This window comes from Sceloporus undulatus, chromosome 1 (genome assembly GCF_019175285.1).
Source record: "Sceloporus undulatus isolate JIND9_A2432 ecotype Alabama chromosome 1, SceUnd_v1.1, whole genome shotgun sequence".
In the NCBI taxonomy this organism is placed as follows: Eukaryota; Metazoa; Chordata; class Lepidosauria; order Squamata; family Phrynosomatidae; genus Sceloporus; species Sceloporus undulatus.
The window spans coordinates 109,338,709-109,361,042 of record NC_056522.1 but is presented as its reverse complement, the minus strand read 5'-3'; the positions used below and the strand labels follow the sequence as shown (position 1 = coordinate 109,361,042).

The 22,334-nt window shown below is 40.5% G+C and overlaps 1 protein-coding gene across 1 annotated transcript in view; it reads right to left on the bottom strand.

The window, feature by feature from the left end:
- REV3L (REV3 like, DNA directed polymerase zeta catalytic subunit) overlaps nucleotides 1-22,334 on the bottom strand; it is a 106,825-nt gene that overhangs the window by 7,736 nt on the left and 76,755 nt on the right. Inside the window, exons 21-31 of the mRNA XM_042448070.1 lie at nucleotides 21,801-21,919; nucleotides 19,336-19,477; nucleotides 18,314-18,558; nucleotides 17,056-17,164; nucleotides 14,875-15,081; nucleotides 14,179-14,288; nucleotides 10,065-10,179; nucleotides 5,596-5,733; nucleotides 5,101-5,291; nucleotides 2,213-2,459; nucleotides 213-422 (exon numbers count right to left, since the gene is read on the bottom strand). Of these exons, the coding sequence (XP_042304004.1) occupies nucleotides 213-422; nucleotides 2,213-2,459; nucleotides 5,101-5,291; nucleotides 5,596-5,733; nucleotides 10,065-10,179; nucleotides 14,179-14,288; nucleotides 14,875-15,081; nucleotides 17,056-17,164; nucleotides 18,314-18,558; nucleotides 19,336-19,477; nucleotides 21,801-21,919 (1,833 nt within the window). The remainder of the gene's footprint in view (nucleotides 1-212; nucleotides 423-2,212; nucleotides 2,460-5,100; nucleotides 5,292-5,595; nucleotides 5,734-10,064; nucleotides 10,180-14,178; nucleotides 14,289-14,874; nucleotides 15,082-17,055; nucleotides 17,165-18,313; nucleotides 18,559-19,335; nucleotides 19,478-21,800; nucleotides 21,920-22,334) is intronic.

Here is a 22,334-nt window from a genome sequence, read left to right as displayed (position 1 = left end):
TTCCCTGGCTTTCCTAAAAGTGGTCAACACTGATGAGTTACTCCATTTGCAAATGAATCACCCTTGTTTTAATGTAAATAAAAGTTTATGGCCACTTACTAAAAATTTTAAGTGATATGGAAGTATTTATTTTTCAAGCTTACTGTTTTCTATATAGATTCGGGATTATAAAGACAGAGTATTAATAATCTCTTTGCTGGTTTTCTTCCTACCTTCACCAGCTGTTCATGTTTAAGCTCCAGTTCTCGAATTTCTTGATTAAGAATCACCACTGCACGTTGTGGCTGACTCCTACATTTACTACAAATCCCATGCTGTGTCAATTCATCACATACAGGACAATGCAAAGTGGTGAAATATTGGGATATTGTCCCTTTTCTGCTGTCGTGTTCAGTGCGGGACATGCTGGCAGCTTTCTGAATCTATGGGGAAAAGATAAGATTAAGACTCTTGATTTATTTTTGCTGAATACATTTCACCAAATTTATACTTATCCATAATGTTTTTCTTGGTCTTGGCATCTTATATTCCACAAGCTATACCCAGATGTACAAGTAAATCTCAACTAGTATATTATTTTAATCTGTTCTGCATATATCAACATGTCAATCTTCACATACTGTTCTTCAAATTAGAATGGAAGGAAGACAATTTTGCTTTATGACAGCACTCTCTTCCAGCCAGTCTCAGTCCTGCAGACTAAGAGGCAATCAGAGGTAGCCAGGGCATTCTTTTCCAAACCAGACGTCAACACTGCACCATGCCATCTACATATGTCAATGAGCAAGAAAGGATGTATGCTTCCAGTGGTTATCTTTGTTAGTCTATTCAACTTTAAAGAGTGCTGCACTACGGCTGGAAGAAGGAGAAGGCATTATGTTCCAAATGCTGGAAGGCTAAGAAGGGTGTGCAAGATATAACTACTGTATATACTTGACTATAAGTCGAGAAATTTTTGCCAAAAAAGTGACCCCAAAAAACCCTGGATAGACTTATATATGGGGTAGTATGGTAATAGGCTTACCCCTCAAGCTTCTTCCACAGCCTGGCTGTCTTCCGGCTGTCCCCCAAAGGGACAGATGGGCTGGGGAAAGTCCTGGGGGGCAGATGTTTCCTCCCTCCTTTTCCCTGGTCCGTGTGTCCTACAGAGGCTGGAGGACACTATGATCGGGGAAAGTCCTGGGGGCAGAGGCTTCCTCCCTCCTTTTCCCTGGTCCCTGTGTCCTACAGAGGCTGGAGGACACTAGGATCGGGGAAAGTCCTGGGGGCAGAGGCTTCTTCCCTCCTTTTCCCTGGTCCCTGTATCCTACAGAGACTGGAGGACACTGGGATCAGGGAAAGTCCTGGGGGCAGAGGCTTCCTCCCTCCTTTTCCCCAGTCCCTGTGTCCTGCAAAGGCTGGAAGACACTGGGATCGGGGAAAGTCCTGGGGGCAGAGGCTTCCTCCCTCCTTTTCTCCTGTCCTCCGAAGGCACAGCCGAGCTGCAGAGGAGGAGGAAGAGCGAGCGCTAGCTTCTGAAGCTTCCTTCCCAGCTTGGCTGTTTCCGAAAGGGACAGCTGGGCTGTGGAGGGGAAGGAAGGGTACTGAGAACCAAATTATACCCTCGACTTATCTAGGAATCATATCAAAATCCCTGATTTTGGCCTCAAAACCTGCCCTTGACTTATACATGGCGTCAACTTATACATGAATATATATGATATGTTCACTTTAGGTTGTGTTCCTACATGGCAGAGGGATGGACTACATGGCCCCTGTGATCCCTTCCAACTCTTAAGGTTTTATGTATACTACAAAAAGGTGTAAAGTTGTCCAAGTGTTGGAGGCAAAGCTCTCTGCTGATCTAGATACCTTTTTGGTTGATTTATCACATTTTTGGTGATAAAAACCTTTTTCTCTCTCTCCATAGTCACAGCCACAAACTAGCTGAGCATAACACTTGACATTCGCCATTCTGCACCTCTACCCAGCAGTTTCAAGCTCCTGGGAGACAGCTTTCAGGTAACTTCATTCTCTTTCCCTGGTTGTGGAACTACAGTGTGAATGCCTTCCCTCTCCCTCCACCTGGCCCTAAACACGTGGCAGTACCCTCATGCCCAAGAGCTGCCTTGTGCAGATTCTTTAGATTTTGTTCCTTGTACAACATCCAAAAAGAGATTTAGTCATATACATGTCACTAACAGGATTCTAGCCACTATTATTACCCACTTACCCTTGGTAGTTCATGATACCAACTGAAAACATCTATGCCAATAAGTGACAAGATTCTAGCCAATGGAGGAAGAATCTGCTTGGTGATGTAGTAAGTGGCATTCAGGCGCAGGTTAGGATCCTGTAGAACCTCAATGGGCCGCCTAACCAACTGTATTAGAGGCAATCCTGGCATGCCATACACAATGACATATGGTACTCTTTCACCAACTCGTGGTTCCGATCGGCGGTCATAGGCTAGCATCCTCCTATTTGAAAAGGAGAAAAAAACCCCCACTAAAATCTTCAAACTCTATTCCCTGTATGTGAAAACAACTGTGAACTTAGAGTGCAAACAATATTCAAAGGAGAACATATCTATACCTTCTAATAAAACAATGCCCTCCACATTCGCTGGGGTTAGGGACATAGGACCCCTGTGCAAGTGAAAAAAACACAAATACCTCCCACGTTTTACCTGAGAGAATACCTCTAGGAATCTCTAGGTCCTCCAGTGCAACTCTATGGTTACCATCCACCAGAGGCTGACCATATAATTGTGTTGAAGAACCTATAAGTGCCTAGAGAAATGTTCCCTCTAGGAATCTCTAGGCCCTGAATTGCAACCTATGGTGAAAGTTGGCTGTGGAGTCATGTTGGAGGATCTAGAGATTTCTAGAGAACATATGAATCAAATATGCAAGTAATCAAATCAACTCCCCAAACGTGGGGGGCCAACTGTAGTTTTAAACAACTGTGAATTTCTTTTTATGCTACCCATTTCTGTACACCACATAAGTGATAGTGGGAACACCCAGTACACTAGTATAAAGGTGAGACTGGGGCCAGTTTGAGAGTCAATGGCGCGGTACAGACCGCCATAAAGCGGCGTACTTGTGCCAATTCTAGGGTTTGGGAGTGCACACCAAACACACGCTCCCTAGCCCTAGTTTGCGTGGATGGCGCCATCATTACGCACGCACCACATCCAAATGGCACGCCGCATGTATGACATTCCCGTGCCATTGGAGGGCACTTATTGCGACTTTCCAGCAGTGTGGAAAGGAGCTCCAAAATGGAGCTCCTTTTTGGGAGCAGATCGTTCCCGCTGCAACCACACGGCCGTGGGAACAATCCTGAGGAGAAAGGCATGAAGCCCCAAGGACACCCCTTTTCGCTCCACAGAGAAGCGGCTTGTGGCCCAGAAAAACGGCGTATTGGGGTTGCAGGGCTGCCTGTGAGGCTGCCCTGGCCCCAATCCACTGTGAAAAGGGCACGGTCTGTACTGCGCCAATGATATCCTGACCCATGACATGCCTGCCATTAGCTCATAGTCCTTCTTTTCCTTGGGCCACAAAGGAGGTTTTCCAGAACCCTCCTTCCATTGTTCATTGTTTTCTCAGAACCCTGTAAACGCCAATCAAATCTCAGAGTCCGATTGTGTATTATTACTTCTTTCAAACAGCTTTTCTTCCTACTTAGACCATAAAATCTCAGTTCTGAGATCCTATATCAGCTTTTTTCTTTTCTATTTTCTTATTTTGTCATATGTTTTCTCTGCCTGCAACACTCTAGGGGCTTTTGTGTACATTCTCATGCACCTTGAAGCCCTTGTATCCTGGTGTGTGTGTGAAAATCACCCGAAATTTGTTACCGACACTTTTTGAGGCCTCCATGAGATATAGTTTACCGCTAATTTCCCCGCCCCCCATAACAACAACAAAAGAAGACCTAGAAATGAAAACCAGAGGTTCCCATTTTGTTTTTGGCTGATTATGAAGGAGGTCCATCAAGGGGGTAAAAACTGGCCTGTCCCTATCAAGATCAGCACCCCTCTTCACCCTTCTGTCAGCCCTACAGGTGTTTACAAAAGTAATGGTTGTCTTAGTGGCTCATTGGAAGAAATCCAACCCACATGTTTACCCTTATCCGGACAATCATATCATAACATAGGCTTCTCTCCAGCTCTGCCCTTCTCAAGTTTCTGGATTAGGTCTCTTTCTTGAAAGAGTATTCAAAATATTGCCAAAGCTAACAAGACAGCATGGTATTCTTTCCTTGCATGCTCTAGAAGGCCTTAGGATTTCAACAACAAAAGGCATGTCAGACTTGATTTCATATCTCTCTCTCCTTCCATTTCAATCCCAAATTGCAAACATGTAACATTCAAAGGTTACTGTATTCTATGTCAGTGATGGGTATTTCAGCTATTCAGAAAGGGCACCCATTCTGGGACTTTCACAAAGTTCAAATGACTATGGATGCCAGCCTTTGGTGCTAGGGAGCCCAATGTGGTCCATGTTTTGTTCAGGACAGGCAGAGTCAGGCCATGTCCAACAGCATCAGTCTGGCCTGCCTGTGCTTTTCCCACCTGAGAGGGACAAGCAGTGCTGATTTACACTGATGACACACATGTAACCATTTGCAAAGGATATAAAGTGGAACTCACAATCTTACTAACTTGATGAGTCTCATAATCACTTCACAGAGGTTGAACATATTCAAGAGGAGCTAAATAGCAATGTAGACTCCCTAATTCAAAGTGATGTTGGCCAGGATGGATTAGGAAATGTTCCAGTTGCTTGTAAGCTGGTTTAAAAGAAAAGCCACGGACCTACATTGAATCACAAGGTGAGCAGCTCTAGTCCAATTTGCTTCTGACAGAACAAATGGTCTGACATTGGCCCTTGGTCTTCATGTCTACGATACGCATTTCTCACAATTGTGCTTCTTCCCAGATTCCAAAGAATGGGTGGAAAGAGTCATATGCTTCTGGTGGCTCTGTACTGGCTTGCTTTTGGGAGCTTTTCTCTCTTGTGCAAGTTTGATAGAAGAAGCCTAAATTGCTATATTTGCTAAACTGCTGTAATATCAAATTAAATCTTTCATTTTATTATATTTCTTCATTACCTTGTGATTTCTAGAGCTGGTACACAGGCTCCAGGTCTGTATGCAGAAAGTCCTCTGTACTCTTTTGCAAATATGAAGTCCTGCATGCTGGCTTTCCCTTCTAATAACTTCATGCATTGATTTTGCACATACTGCTTGATATGACTTATATCACGCGTTTCAAACAACAGCTTAATAGAACGCTCAAGTATCTGGAAAAGAAAGCATAACTTCAAGAAACTTTTGTTGCCAGCATCTATAGTTAGAGACTGAAGTTCTGATTGCTGTAATGAGTTGTTTTCTATTTAATAAATACTTTGCATTATTCTGGATGTACACTGCAATTTTTTAAAATCCCTTATTGCCCATAACTATTCAAAAGGTAAAGTTATTTGTAATAACCAATAACAGTTTTATTCCTGCCATTCTTTGTCCTTCAAACAGCCGATCACCCCTTTAGAGCTCATTTTCCTAATATTTAATTTTTAATATAACAAAATGCCTATAAAATTTTACCTTTGAAACAGCAGGGCATGAATCTCGTCTAACAGTTTCTATGCCTTTTGCATCAAACACGGGGTCCTTCTGGTCCAGAGTTTCATACATGTAACCAACATATCTTTTCTTGGTTTGTAGAATACAAGGCAAATAGACCTGTTATGTAAAAAAAAAAAAAAAAACCAAACCAAAAAATCACACAAACACACACACAAAAAAAACCCCACTGGTATTAGGACTTGCAGGAAAACTGTAAGAGCGATTGTTATTCTTTTCTACACATTTAGTAAGTTATTGTAGTTCTAATACTTCCATGGATACATATAACCACAGATATACATGGGTTATCTTCAGGCAACACTTCGAATTTAGATTCTGACAGAGCCAAAGAGTGAAACTCTCCATGTTTGCCTTTCCACAACAAAATGATCCCCAAACTCAAAAACCCGTCTCTGATGCAGTCTGAGATGGCTCTGGGTATAGTGTGTGAGAGATGGGACTGGGAGTCTGTGACATATGCTAGGAACTGTGGCCCTCACGATGCTGTTGAACTACAACTCCTAGGAGTTATAGCCACTCAAACCAATGGTGACAAATGCTGTGATTCAGTAACATCTGGAGGTCTACACCATTCCCCACCCGTAGTGTAGACCCACTGCATGACAAACTTGGAAGAACTGAAAGGATGTTTAATCTGTACCATAACTTTATATGTTTGTTTGCTCAGATTGATCACAGAAATTGATTTCTAAATGCTTATCTTTTACTGAAAGGTTCAGTTATTATGTGATTATAGTACAGTGGACGCTCTGGATCTGTGAATTCAACTGCCCACTAACCGTCACATCCAATATTATTATATGGTGGCAATGGAAATGCAGACATGTTGCAGCATATATATTCATGTTGCCATCATTTAATAATATGTGGTGCAATCATTTGCATTTTTTTGTATCTGTGCGGAGTCCCAGAACCAAACTCCCACAGATCTGAAGGACCCATTGTATGATTAATTTAATTACAGTATGATTCAGTGATTCTGATCAAGTTTTTCCTTACATGTCCTGGAGCTTTAACACATACAATGAGCAAGACAGTACTGGAAACAAACACAGATTGCACATTCAAATACAAAGTTTCCTCAGAATGCACACAAATGAGAAAACCTAATCTTGTGTATACATCAGAATGCTCAGTAAGTTTTAGGCACTGTAATTTGTATATTTTTTTTCTTGAGTCACAAGGTGGATTCATACAGTAGTTTTAACTGCTTATTCTTGTGCTTTAAAATATCCCTTTGTAAAATATTAACTTTTATTGATCAGCTATAACTATTCATAATTTTACTGTGAATGTTTAACCCTTCCAGATTTCCACTCCCCTCTCACTGATGAAATTTTTCAATGGGGGGAGTGATTAAGTGGTGGTTTGGGAATGGCTGGGGTGGTCCCATGTCATCATGTTCCTTTTATCTCATCTTCTGCCCAGCAGAACCCCTTTCTACTACCCACATCTTTCTGCACACTCTTTGCCCTTTCCTTTAATATCAGGCAAAGGAAAATAAGGACTGAGAACAAAGATCTCAAACACCAAGCATGGATCAATCAGCAGTAAACAGTAAATACTTTGCACAATTCAAATGAGCCCATCTTTGCCACAGAGGTGGTCTTTGACATCTACTTCCTTTCATAGAATCATAGAATTATAGAGTTGGAAGAGACCACAAGGGCCATCCAGTCCAACTCCCTGCCATGCAGGAAATCTAAATCAAAGCATCCCCGACAGATGGCCATCCAGCCTCTTTTTGAACACCTCTAAGGAAGGAGGCTCCACTACACTTTTTGTTCCACTGTCGAACAGCCCTTACTGTCAGGAAGTTCCTCCTAATGTTGAGGTGGAATCTCTTTTCCTGCAGTTTGCATCCATTGTTCAGCGTTCTAGTCTCTGGAGCAGCAGGAAACAAGCTTGCTCCCTCCTCAATATGACATCCCTTCAAATATTTAAACAGGGCTATCATATCACCTCTTAACCTTCTCTTCTCCAGGCTAAACATACCCACTTCCCTAAGGCATTCCTCATAGGGCATGGTTTCCTGCCACAACATCATAGTGCCTTGTAGATATGAAGGACAGCACAAACACATTGTTCCTAGCCAGTTGGCAAAGTTTTCCAGCACACTGGAATTGGAGAAATTAAGCTTGTTCAGATTCTGAGCAGCTTTGCTTTCCTTTCTCCTAGAGAGAAAACCCTATTCACAGTGAAGGACAAGGTGGGTGCATGCACTTGCTGCTTTCATGGCTTCCTCCTTGAATGGGAGGGAGTGGGAGAGGTGGAGAAGCAAATGGGGGGTGGGTGCATAGTTGCGCACATGAGGGGGAGGTCTCTGGTTGACTTCTAAGATGTGGTGTCAGGAAGTTGAGTGATGGTGTTTTTGACTGTTTGGCTAGGCATAGCATTTAACGGCTGGCTTTGATTTGAGAGAGAGAAAAAAGCCGACATCCAATATGAGTGTGTGCCCATGCCTCCTTCTCAAGTTGTTATTTCTCTGCCTTTCTATCCAATGGTAAAATTGAGGGAAGCCACATGGATATGTTTCCTTGCTTGTCTGCTGGACAAAGAGAAGAGTCTTTTAAGCAGTAGACAAGAAGTTCCTTTCTTTGACTTCTCTCTAATGCTCGGTGCCTGAAAGAAGGGGAAAGGAGGCAGGGTAGAAGCCCAAGGTTCTCTGTTCTTTGATCTGTATTTGTGCTGGAAAGGAAGGATGTTTTTTAATTCTAAATAAGCAGCTACACAGTGCTTGAATGCATGAGAAACTATGAAAAGGAGGGTTCTGAAGTACCATGATGTGTATCTATTCAGCCACTAAATCTAGATACAGTACAGTACAGTGGAAAGGTTGAAAATCCATCTGACGAAGGCACAAAACCAGACACAAATCTGAGGGAGTATCTGGCAGCTGATGACATGTACACTTCTTTATTCCTTGCCCACAAAAGAAAACCAAGAAGTAACACTATGACTGAAAATACTCGCACAGGATACATTTACTTATCTGGTTAATATCAGCATGGGAAAACCATTATTACCACTTTAAAAATAGACTACACTTGTCCCTCCATATTTGCTAGGGTTAGGGGCACAAGTGAATATGGAAAAAACGCAAATAAGAAAAACACCATGTTTTTACCTGAGAGGAGACCTCTCTAGGAATCTCTAGGTCCTCCAGTGTAACTCTGTGGCCAACATCTGCCAGACACTGACCATAGAATTGCACTGGAGTAGCTACAAAGGCCTAGTAGAGTATTCTTTCTGGGGATCTCTAGATCTTTCAGGGCAACTTTTAGTTGACTATAGATTTGCACTGGAGGACCTAGATATTCCTAGAGAGAACATATTAATCCAATCTGTGAATAATCAAATCCGCAAATATCAAAGCTGCAAATATGGAGGGATGAGTGTAATTTAATTAGAGTAAGGCATACAGTGTCTGAAAACAAACTAAGAATGCACAAATAAACTAGTATCAAAAACCACTTTTAGAACAAAGCACTGCACTAATCTGAATATGACCAGGGACAGAAAACCATAAGTTGTTAAGTCATATGAAGGTTATGTCAGCCATGATGCTTTATATATAATATGTACAATTGGGATCTTTAGTTGGTTGCCCTCTGGTTACATGAAATAAGTCCTAGGAGTTTAACAAACGGGAGGAATTTCTCTTAAATTCGAATGAAAAGAAAGTGGGGCCAGAACGCATTCACTTAAAGTCGCTAGTTTAGCACAATTATGTGAATGCGCATTGCATTTGAACTGGCTTCCCACTGCCCGAAAATAGCATGCCACTGCCCGAATTTAAGTGTGGCAGTCTATCACGCAATAATGTGAAACCACATGATTGTGTTTGGACTGGCTTCCCACTGCCCGAATTTGCGTGTAGTGGGTTATCATGCAATAATGTTAAACCCCATGATTGCGTTCAGATTGCCATTGGACTATACTTCCAATTTCCCTTGTCTGATAAACTCCCTAGAGGCAGTAAATTCAGAAACATCAAATTTATGCTGTAGATGCTGTAGTCCATCCGGAGAGAACTTCCTGTAAAAGAAGACATGACCTCGCTGCTTCACTCTCCCTGACTTATTACTCATTTACGAATACATATTCCTAAAACTAATTTACTTTGTCACATTTTGGAGAGGTGTCTTCTTAAATCTTGTAGCCAACCAACATGAAGAATTGTTAGAATATTTTTTAAAAACATACTATTTTGATACATTACTAGAGAAAATGAATTAGAGTTCATTTTTCTAAGACAAAAATATAAATATGTCTTTAATTTGATGACAGATGGCATTAAAACTGAGTCGTGTTTTTAATCTTTTTTGTATTTACATTGTAATTCTTTTGTCAGTAATTCCATCTTTGGCTAGAAGACAAGAGATAAGTTTTACAAGTAAATGAATGAAGTATCAGTTTTCTCTTACTTTTTCAAACTTCAGTTTCACCGGTTTAGGATTTGTTGCGGTTACAGCATCTGCAATTTCTTGGCCAATCTTAAAAGACTGTTCCTTGGTAGCTCCTTTCAGTAGTACAAACATGCTGGAATAAGAAAATAAAAATAAAAAATAAGCTATTTAAAATTCTTCCTTGACACAGCATTGTATGGCACATTTCTTCTTTTTGAGGGGTAGAAAATGTACAGGTAAGCAATTGTTATTTTGAGTTATATCTATAAATGTCTGAAGTCAAATGGACTGTTGACCCAATAGTAGTTATAAAGCCTGTTTTGGAGACTGTACTACTCATTTTTACAATTGCAGTTTGGTTGGGCTCATGAATACTGAGGTGAATGCAGCAGGCAAGAGTGTTTTTGCCCGTTTGGACCCATATCAACAGTGCTTGGACCAATGACAGAATTAAAAAAATTTTTTTTAAAGCATTTATACCCCAGAGCCGCTTACAAATCATTAATGTGACAGTTCTCTGCCCTCAGGTTTATAATCTAAATAAGACATAACACACAAAGAAAAAGCAATGGCAATGGCAATGGGGGAAGGGATGAAGACCAGCAGATACTGCCTACTCGATCCGAAGGGAGAAGCAGGAAATAATAATAATAACAACAACAACAATAATAATAATTACTCTTCTTTTCCTCAGAGGCTACAGTAGTGTCAGTAAGAATGGAGGGAGGCCCTCTCACTAGCCACTGGGGCCAAAACACAATGGAGCTGTGTCTGCCTGTTCTTCTTTCCCTCTGAGGCCACAGCAGGAGGAGTTGAAATGGACAGATATACCTTAGTTTCATTCACTGTTATTATGTTAATTTGCTGTATGTGCATTTGAAAAATATATAGAAATGTCAGCTAGTACTAAATGAAGCATCTATACCATGCAGTACTAATCAGAGCTTTTGGGGAGGAGGCACCTGCAACTGTTCTAACATCAGCTTCACTGAGTGCTACTTCATTTCCAGGTGCAACTAAAAGTTCTAGGCATTACTTTTAAAGCCCTAAATAGATTGAAAAGAATATACAAAAGAATAAACCTAATGTTCAATCCCCTACTGTCTTCTTAGATCAGTGGGAGAGGCTGTCTACATTGTCCAGTAAATAAGAATAGTAGAACATTGGAAATATTCTCTTCTGCTATGATGTTCAGAAAGTGGAACCCTGTCTCCGGTATTGCATCTGATCACATTTTTTAGCTGTCCACTAATGTGGGGATAGGAATCATGTGGTTCAGATGTCCATGGAAAGCAACTCCTATCATTCCTCTGTAGTGACTGTGTTTGCTGGAAGGTACAATCCAACAAGATCTAGAGGACCACAAGACTCCCATCCCTGTACTTAAGATTGAGTATTTTGTTTTGTTTTGGAAAGCCTTTGTCTGTATTTTGCTTTCCACAGCTGCATCTTTATCAGACCTTGGAACAAATTAATTAATTATTAGCTCATTAGCATAATTAACTAAATTTAAGACCAATGAGACCTAAACTTAACTATGATCAGTGTTTAACTTAATGCAGGCTAAAAAAGTTGCAAACAAACCCATAACTAATGGATGGTTGGAAATAAATCTGTTTGCTCTGGGCTATTAGAAGGCGGTTAGGAAAGACGCCATTAAGTGCCTGTTGCTGTGCTGCTTCAGTTTAGAGCAGTCCTGGGACTGGACCTTTATTCTTCTCTAAACCAGGCAAATAATCGATGTTATTTGATGGAAGAGAGAACATATAGCATACATGGTGGTTGGAGAAGAAAAGAATAAGAGATACAGACAAGTGATAAAACATATTGTAAATACTTGTCTGTAAATTGAAAAATGTATGCCCACAAAATGATCCAAAAAACCTGGGTTGATTTATACATAGGTCAATATAGTAATACTACTAAAAAAAATGGTGGTCACCCCTCCCAATTCCTGCCATGGCAGAGAAATCCTGAAGAAGCATACTCTGTGCCTTGCCAGGAAATTCCCCAGATCAGGGCACTGGGGAACAGATCTTTGACAAGCAACCTAGCAAACTCCTAGCAGCTCAAGCTGTCTCAAGACAGCAGGGGTTTACTGGGTTGCTTGTTGACAATCAGTTCCCTTGACCCCTGCTGCTGTCATCATGATCTGGGTCAACTGGTCTAGAGATCCCTGAAAAACAATCCAGAGCAACTACCCCATCAGGCCGCTGGGGGGGGGGGGCTGTCCAGGATGTGGATTATGGAAAAACAACCCAGTAAATTCCTCCCAGCTAAAGCTCAAACTGGGAGGAGTTTGTTAGGTTGTTTGTTGACGGTTGGTTTCTTCAACTCCACTTGGCACCTTGATTTGGGTCAAAACCCAGCCAATTCCTCCTGGCTTGGGGCACACAGGTACTGTCCACAATCTCAGAAGCAGCACGAATGACAGAGACCTCTCAGCTCACTTTTCAAGCTGTGCTTGTGAGCAATCCAAAGTGAACCTCTTGACATGTCCCTAAGTTTTACCCCTGACTACACAGGTGTCATATCAAAAGCCATAATTTTGGCCCCAAAATTTGCCCTTGACTTACACAGGATGTTGACTTATACAAGAATATACTATATAAGGAAATTCACAGCTTGTTAAGAGACCATGCTTTAGAACAACCTCTCTCAACCTGGCAGTATCCAGAAACTTTGGGATATACAGCTCACTACTCCAATCCACCAATCAAATAAGTTTTGTAGTACAAGAAATCGAGCAACTGCCAGGTTGAGAAGGCAACTTAAAAGTACAAGTGTTTACTTAATCCTGTTAACTATAAACTGGGCCACAGAAGGTCAAAGTGTCAACCACAGTAGCCTTTGTCATTTTCTCCTACAATATTTCATTGTTAATGATTACCTTAACTATTAATTTAAAGAATCAGAAAATTTTCCACTAATGATAATATAAGCTGCTTAAAATAAACCCTTAAGCCTTTTACTATTACATTCTAAACACTGGGTTTTTTAAAAAAATCACAGTGCTGTGTTAAGAATTGTTTTACTCTTATCATTTAACTTTAGCTTATCACATTAACCAAATTGAACATTTTATATGGAGTGGAAATACCAATAAAATAAAACCCTGCAAATAAATTAAACCATGTGAATGCTTGTACTTTTTGCAAAACCAGGAGGGAATTTCATGGAAAGATACAAATTAGTTCAGGTCCTCTGTAGGTATGCATACTTACTGATATCTATAACAGAGTTGAGGTCCTGTCAACACCTTTTTATTCACTTATAAAGAGGATAAATAGTTCTTCCATTACAGAAGATGAGGCAAGAAATCTGGTTTCAGTGGGCAGCTCAAAGACTTTAGGAGAAGACATGGACATTTTCTTTAAACAATTGCTCAACAGCACGAATGGAAGTGGGAAAAGTAAAGTCGCATAGTGACTTATCCAAAGAAAAGGTTGCATGTTAAATTGTTAATGAAACACTCTGGCTGGAATCCTATTGTTCAGTCCCAAGTAGAGTTCATGCACTGATTCAACTGCTGAATAACGAGTCACCATATAGATAATATTATCTCCATGATTTAAATTCACTCCAGTTAGGAATAACAATAAGATTCAGGCCTAAGCGTATAACTGTTATACAGGATTTCTTTTCTCAGGCACCTCTGTTGCATTCAAAATGCAATACTTCATTGCTAAGAAGTGTTTCTTCCCGTTGGCAAATTCACTACAGTTGACTTATTTTGGATTTAAGCCACATAAATGTCCAAAAGAAATGACATCTCTTGATTCTTTTTAAAGAAGCCTATATAGTTTGAGAAGAAAAGTGGGCAGATTTCTTTTCACCACCATGGATATGCAATCTCAAAGCTTATGCTTCACCAACACCACAAAGTCCAGGGAAAGAGAAAGGGGAATGCTTACTGTTGGGCTCCTTCACCCTTCTGATAATGAAATCTCTGTTGTTAAAGCATCTGACCCATTCCTCCCCTTTCAATTTACTGTGTGCTTGAAGTCTTATATTCATTAAAATGTTCATATATAAACCAATATAATTCTCATTAGCTACAAAAGAATAAAAAAGGAACATGATTACATGACTGGTTTTCAAATCTCCCAAGCAAAAGAACAGTTTTCATTACCTGTCTGTGTCCCCATACACAACCCGTGCTCCCCACTTTTTTGTATCATTCACCAGTTTTATTGCTCGTTCCAAAGTCTCTCTGGCTTTGTGCACAATGCTATCGCCAATCTGCAGATAAAAAATACTAAAAGTAATTCTTAACCAGAGGCTCTATTTCCATAGTACTTCTTTTCAACTGATAATACATATGTTACCATTTCATGATGTTCAAGTCACATATGATATAACTGTGGGATTCACTGTATAAAGCCTGTATAAAGGCTTTTTTTAAAAAAAGCAATACCGTTTCTCATTCCCCCCCCCCCAAAAAAATTGGGATGATTCTTAAAAATAAAATAAAGCTGGTGCCTGTGTCTAATTCACTGAGCATATCCAACATAGTGTTTTTGGTTGGTTGCATTCAGCAATTCAATCCAATTAAAATAATGTTTTTAATTGATGTAAACTATAACAACAAAATCCATGACTAATATTTCAATCCACAATTGCTTGAGGAGCTGCACAAGTAAAGGGGTTCCTTGCCCGATTTTCACCAGTTCCCCATTCTCTTGCTTCATATCCTACATGGTGATGAACAATCCCCAGCCTTGATAAAAAATCAGTTTTTGCCATATAGTAAATAACAATGCTGTGTTTTAAATACTCTCCACATTCCCAGATCCTTCTAATATTTAATTTTAACTACAGTACTCACCTCTATGCATGGCATCCTTCCAGAAAAATTAGCAGAAGTATAACCAAATGTGACATTTGCTATAAGTTTAAGGCCAAGTTGGCGTGCCTCAAGCATTCGACTGATAGCTTTGTCATGCTTATAAGATTTCATAGACTGCTTCACCATTATTCTAGTCTTCAGAATTTCTTCCAGCATTCTTGGCAATACACCCTTTCTTACTGTGGGCTGCATAAAAAAGGCATAATGCTTTTTTAAAAATAAAAAGGTTCAGAAACCTAAAGCTAGCGCTTGATATTAACCCTATGTTTTTAATGACAAGCATTAGCTTTTAAGGTATTAGTTAAATTAAGCATTTAACTTTAAAGTTAAGTTCTATGCTTTTGAAGTTTGCTGTTTAACTAAAGAAAAAGCTCTGCAAGTAAGAGAGGAATTGTTATTTTGACTAAGCATCATATGACTGTATTATGATATGTATACCCTAAAGCTGTTATATTATTCTAGATTAAACAGTTACCAGCTTCTAAAAATGCATCACTGTTGAACTTAAGAGATGTAAAAACATTTTTCTCAAAAAGATGGATTTTTTTAAATTTAAAAATTGAAAATTCTTAATTTGCTTAATTATTATGCTTAATATTTTAAAGTTCCATGCCTTAATGTTTTGATATTTCTTACTGGAAAGTAAGACAGAGATAACAAATACTGCATTAGAGAACAAAGACCCCTTACAGACAGGCCAAAATAAAGCTGCTTTGGATCACTTTGGAGGTATGCTGTTTAAATGATGCATGTGTACTAAGAGTCCGGAAGCTGTGCCAAAGCTGCACTCTAGTCTTTAGGACTGGATCGTGGCCTTGGCGCGGCTTCCGGACTCTTAGTATGCATGCATCATTTAAATAGCATACCTCCAAAGTGACCCAAAGCAGCTTTATTTGAGCCTGTCTGTATGGGGCCAAAGTCAATTGTGTCAATACAGCAGTCCAACTTTGAAGTACAGTCGGCCCCCCACATTCACGGTTTTGGTTATTCGCAAATGTTAAACCTGGTAAGCATTTCCAGGATGGGAGGGGCAGAGGAAAGGAGCACTCCAGTCCCAGCACCCCTCTCACCCTGGAACTGCTTCTCCAAGGCATTTCCTGGGAGGGAGGAGCCAGAGAAATGAAGCGCTCCTGTTCTCCATGACCCTCCCACCCTGGAAATGGCTGTTGCATGGGGGGAGGGGACAGTTTATTCACAGTTTTTCCACATTCACAGGGGTTTTGGTCCACTAACCTGCAAATGTGGAGGACTAACTATATAATCACTGTTACAATGCATTTATACAAATCTATGATTTAACTACACTTGGGAGTACTGCATACAGCTCCAGTCACCACATCTGGAAAAGGGATTGCAGAACTTATTATTATTATTATTATTAAACTTTATTTCTATAGCGCTGTAATTATACACAGCGCTGTACAAAGTTGGTAAAATTAAGAGTAAATAAACTTTAAAAGATGCAGTAAAAGGCAGATAATCTGATGTTGTGACCGGGGCAATTTCCACATAGCAAACAGTTAAAATGTTTGGAGATTTTTAGTTTAGAAAAAAAAAATATAATGGGTGTGGGAAAAATGTGACAGAACTGTGTTATATTATATGTTGTGAAGATAAAGAAGATAGGAAGAAATCCCACCACACTTTAAGTTAAAGTACAGTGCGCCTGCATCATACGAGGGTGCACTTTACACTGGGAGAAGGGGCGGTGTGTCCCATAAGGGATAATGGGGCACGCGCCTATGGTGCATGTGTGCCACCACGCCGCTGTGTGCATAAGCCCCATTCATTTAAATGGGGCTCGAGCACAGGCGGAATTCCCTTCACGCGGGGGAGTTCGGAACAGATTCACCATGTAAAGGAAGGGCAGACTGTATGTAATTCAGTGTTAGAAAAAGTGAAGGGCACCAACCTGGGTGGTTTCCAAAAGAGGACTGGAGACTAGTCATTATATGCCTCAGTATTGCAACCAGTATAAGGGGCAGTAAACCTCTAAATATACATTGCTATAGAATATAAGTGGGAAATTGCTAATGTTTTTATGTCCTATTTGTGAGTTTTCACAAGCATTCAGTTGGGCACTGTGGGAACAGAATGCTGGACTAAATAGGCCTTTGGTCTGATCCAACATGCTTCCTTTTATGATGGATAAAACCTTACCTTAACAAAAGCAATTCCACTAGGTGATACTGTGATATCATGCCGAAGCTGATACAGTAAATCAGGAGATACTCTCAGAGATGTGCAACCAAATTTAAATTCATCATATCTAAAATATAAGAGAAAAAGAACTGAACCACAGACAAACTATTATTTCAATGGATTACCTCCATTAGACATATCCACTTTGTTATGTATCTATCCATTATTATCATGAAGAATTTAAAAGCTCAGCTTTTTGCTCAGACCTTACCATTGGGAATGGGACTTCACTGGCCCTCATGCAGATGCCTCTCTTCCTCCCTCCCTCCTGGCTCTCACCTACGGCGGTGGCCAGGGGCTACCACTGTCTCCTCCTCCTCCTCCTCTTCTGCCCGCCTCCTCTTCCACTAGTCCTTGTTCTCCGTCCCTCCCGGCTCTCACCAGTGGGGCAGGGGGCCACCACTGCTTCCTTTTCCTTCTCCACCTCTTCCTCCACCACTGGCACCATCTCAACACAGGCTTGCCATCCGCAGATGGTTGAATCTGCGGATGGAAAGTCCGCGGATACTTAGCGCAGACTGTATTTGCATTTAATTCAAGGCTATATACTGTTTAGAATACTCTGGGCTGCTCTTGGAGTATTCTAACCCTGGAGCTGCACTAGATCCCCCCCAATTACTTCCGCACTCTTTAATGGAACTGGGTGGCTGTTTACACATACATCCTGCTATGCTGCCCTGTAGCTTTCTCTGAGGTCAGAAACAAGGTGGCCAAAGTTGATCACATGATTGGGTGTCTCACTGTGATCTCAGAGGGAGTGACTCACGCCAGTGCTCCTGGGTAGCACAGCAGGATGTGTGTGTAAACTGTCGCCTGCTATTGCTACAAAGTGCTCTGGATTTTCCTGCAAAATCTGGAGCAAAAGGTGAGCTTTTAAAATCTGATTTAGGCAGGGAAGGGGCAGATTCAGTGTGGAATTAGCCTTCTCTTGTGAAGACAGTCGGTACTTAAATTGGGAATTTGGCCCTGCATTGTGTAGACAGGTTGTGGTGAGGGCAGGTGGGTGAGGGAGTCAGTTTAAATGTTCTGTGTAAGCATGCCCTCAGCCATACTGTTTTTTTAGGTCTCTGACTGCACCCGAAAACCTTTGGGGATTCTAATCAGTTATGGTCATCTTATACATTAGCAAGTGGTGGGAAAATTTATTTCATTCAACCTATGAAGTATTTATTTATTAGCAGAAAAAATTGTGGTAATTTAAATTATTAATACTTACTTCCCCAGGTTCTCAACATGCCCCAAGCATGTGGAAAAACAGTAGTTGTACGCTATAACTATAGATGGATATAAAGATTGAAAATCTAGTACAAGGACAGCATTACTGTAAAAACGGGATTCTGGTTCCATTATGAGAGGAATGCACTGAGGAGCCCTCTGCTGAGCTCGCTGCTGGATGCTGGGTGTCACAGCAATGTAATTCATTGGTTTAGCAATACGTAACATCATTGACTCCACACGGTACTACAAAAGAAACACAACAAATAGTTGATCACATATGAAAATACAAGTTGTATTTCTGACACTGTTCTGGAGTAACTGTGCATTTGCTACTGCCATCCTAATGAACAGCAAGACTCATGATATCTGATACCTTACTTGAACTGACTTTTCAAATTCAGAATTTAGGAGAGCTAACATTAAATCTAGAGTCACCCCAGATAGCAATCTGATTAGTCTCTGCACTCCTGGTTGAGGATGCAAGGACTTTCCTGAGTGTTCAGTTGTTCAAGAACATCCACAAACTGCTGAATTAATGATGTGGAGACCACAGTACTAGTTTTTTTTTAAAATTAAGAATGCATCACCTTCTAAACATGTGATATCAGATCTCTAGAACTATAACCACTGGCAATAAGCACTGTGGAAGGAGCCTGGGCTTCATTAGGAATGAAAAACTCCATAGATAAACAGACTTGAGCTGAAGAGGAGAGCAAGTCAGGGTTAGAAACAGTTGCCAGAAAAGAAATATGACATAAAAAGAGAAATTACAAGTATCCAAAAACTGAATTGGAAGCAGAAGAGATTTTCTGCTTCAATCTATCTGTGAAATTTTGAATCTTCTCAAAGAAGCAGGACAGACCCAGAGCTAGGTTTGATAGCCATTCACAGGGGTGAATCTTGAAATCTACTGATATTTTGAGATAATTTGGGGCAAAATCATGACATCCCCCACCAAATTAAAATAAAATATGATTGCCCAGACAAGTTGATTTTTCAAAAATATTACTGAAAACTTACCTGTGACCCCCTTGTTAATACATGCAAGAACTGAATTCCAAACAGCCTTGCCATTTCACTTGTTCTTCCAATCAAATCTAAGTGTTCTAACAGCTGGACATTCCCATGGACACGGCTAATGTAATAATCAACCATTTTCCACCTTTAAATCAAATCACAAACACATTAAAATAGGGTCTGAAAAAAGGGAATTTTGAAAGAAAGTTTGAGGGAAGCAATCTACAATTTGTGAGATGAAGAACCAAAATGAGATGAAAAATCAAAGTAGTTAGGACTGACATAATGCCACTTGCTGAAACAAACCTGAATGGTTCTATAGATATATAGATGTAAGAATGTCTCAATGTCTCACCTGATTCGACTATGAACCACTGTGGAGGTTCCTTCCTCCATCTAAAAAGATTGAGTTTCATTAATGAATAGCATCTATGTTCCCCTCAGAGATCATCCAAAATGATCACCTCTAAAGATGGCTACCATATATACTCAACTATAAGTCGATCTCATGTATAAGTTGAGGGCAGGTTTTGGGGCCAAAATTATGGATTTTTATATGACCCATGGATAAGTTGAGGGTAAAACCTAGGGGCATGTAACAAAGGATCTAAATGATAAAGGAAAGAAAAACAATGCCAAAGAACTTACAAAATTCCAGCAGACATAACTTTGTGCTCACTTTAAAGGCTGGATGGATGAGAGAATAAAAGGAAGTCAGTGCTGCCAGGACAAATTACACTCTTTCTTTTCACCAGGGGATGGTTCCTTCTTCAAAAATGAGAGTTAAAGTACAGTACCTACATTGACTCATGGATAAGTCATTTCAGGTTTTTTGGGTTAATTTTTTGACCTAAATTTTTAGACTTATACATGAGTATATATAGTAAATGCTGATGCTAAATGATGGCTTTTAGTGTCAGGACTTCTTTTGGATAATGTTAACTGTAATAAGCAATATTAACACCCTATACAGAAACCTGAAACAAAGGGCAGAGATGAGATGTTATGTCATGTGGAAATACTCAACAGAGATTGTTTTACAACATGGAATTCTGTTACAGTCGAGATGTGCCAACGATCATGTCCAATTCACCTTTAAAGCATAACTGAAATTCATGTAGACATTTTATGTTTTATGTAAGTAATGGGTGAAGTTCAGAATTACATGTGTAAATGTGTCTTCAAGTTGCTATTGACATACTGTATGGCAAGCCCACGAATTTCATAATGTGTTCTTAAGCAAAGAATACTCAATGGTTTTGCCAGTTCTTTCCTATGAAATATAGGTCCTGTCCAGATGAGCCCTTTGCGGCGTGTCCACGACATGCTAGGGTTGTCTCGGGGCAGCGCGTGCACACGCCCAGCAACCTTAGCATGTCATGCACACGCCGCCGTTACGCAGCGCCTTACAGACAGCGCGTGTAACGATTACATCGCAACTGCACAGCCTCCAAACGGGGCTGCGCAGCTGCAACGTAACTGTGCCGTCTTTGGCGCTTTGCGGCGTCGCAAAAAGGAGCCACTTTTTTTAGCTCCTTTTTTCCTGTGCAGCAGCGCCACGCAATTTGTATGCTGTGGCGCTCCTGCATAGGAAAGAGAGGCGCCAAGGCGGCACCTCTTTTTGGCGGTCTGTATCCCACAATAGCCTACATCACCTGGTATTAGCTGGCAGTCTCCCATTCAAGCACTATACAGTGGTGCCTCGGGATACGAAATGATCGGGTTACGAAATTTCCGGGATACGAAAAAGTTGGATTGGCAAAAACTGTTTCGGGTTACGAAATATTTTTCGGGTTACGAAATTCATTTCAGCACGAAATTCAAATGCTGCAAAGTGCAGCTATAGGCTTTCCAGTGCTAACGGAAAAGTGTTTCGGGTTACGAAATTTTCGGGTTACGAAAGGAATGGCGGAACGAATTAATTTCGTAACCCGAGGCACCACTGTAGATATCTTTGATAATATGGATTAATTTTGTACCAGTATCACATTTGCATGAGGACTGTATCCACTTAGTCTATCACAAACTGAACATTCTGAGATGGGTTGATGGTGTGTAAATCTGGCCTAAACAATCAACACACTTGAGATTGACAGTACAGTGCTACCTCGGGTTACGAAATTAATTCGTTCCGCCGCCCCGTTCGTAACCCGATGCATTTCGCAACCCGAAAAGGCTTTCCGTTAGCGCTGGAAAGCCGCGCGTTTGAATTTCGCGCCGAAAAAAATTTCGTAACCCGAAAAAACCTTCGTATCCCAGAACAGTTTTTTCCAATCTAACTTTTTCGTATCCCGGAAATTTCGTAACGCGATCAATTCGTATCCCGGGGTACCACTGTACATTTATTGATCCCAAGGGCCAAATTTGTTTTCTTGATAATTAAATTTTCATCTGCAATCCACTAAACAATCCACTATTTTTTATATCAGGAAACGTAATTTGAAATGTGCATAAGAAAAAGTAATTACCTATAGATGTCTGCCTTGTTATCAAACCAATCAGAAAGAACACGAGGGGTAAACAGTGGAAACCGTTGATGGAGTATATGGAAGCCCACATTTTCAAAGGTATAGTTAGTTAGAGCCACCTAAAAACAAAAGAAGGCTGTGTGATCACATCTTTATATTACTTAAATACAAAATACGGAGTATTGTTGAGATAAAAAATTCTATCAAGCCAAGAATGGTGAAAAACAGATACAACTGTACGTGGTGATGCTCATCTCTGTTACTAAGCCGAGGGAGCCAGCGTTGTCAAAGATGGCTCCATGGTCATATGGCCAGCATGACTAAATGCCGAGGTACACGATGTTACCATCCTACTAAAGTGGTACCTACTTGCACTTTTACATGGTTTTGAACTGCTAGGTTGTGTAGCAATGAGTCTCTCTAGGGGAATTTTTAATTAGCTCAATTAGGTAACAAAGGATTTGGTGGATTGTTACAGGCAAAAACTAGCCTAAAGGCAAAGGTGTTTGTCCTACATCAAAGGAAATCAAATCT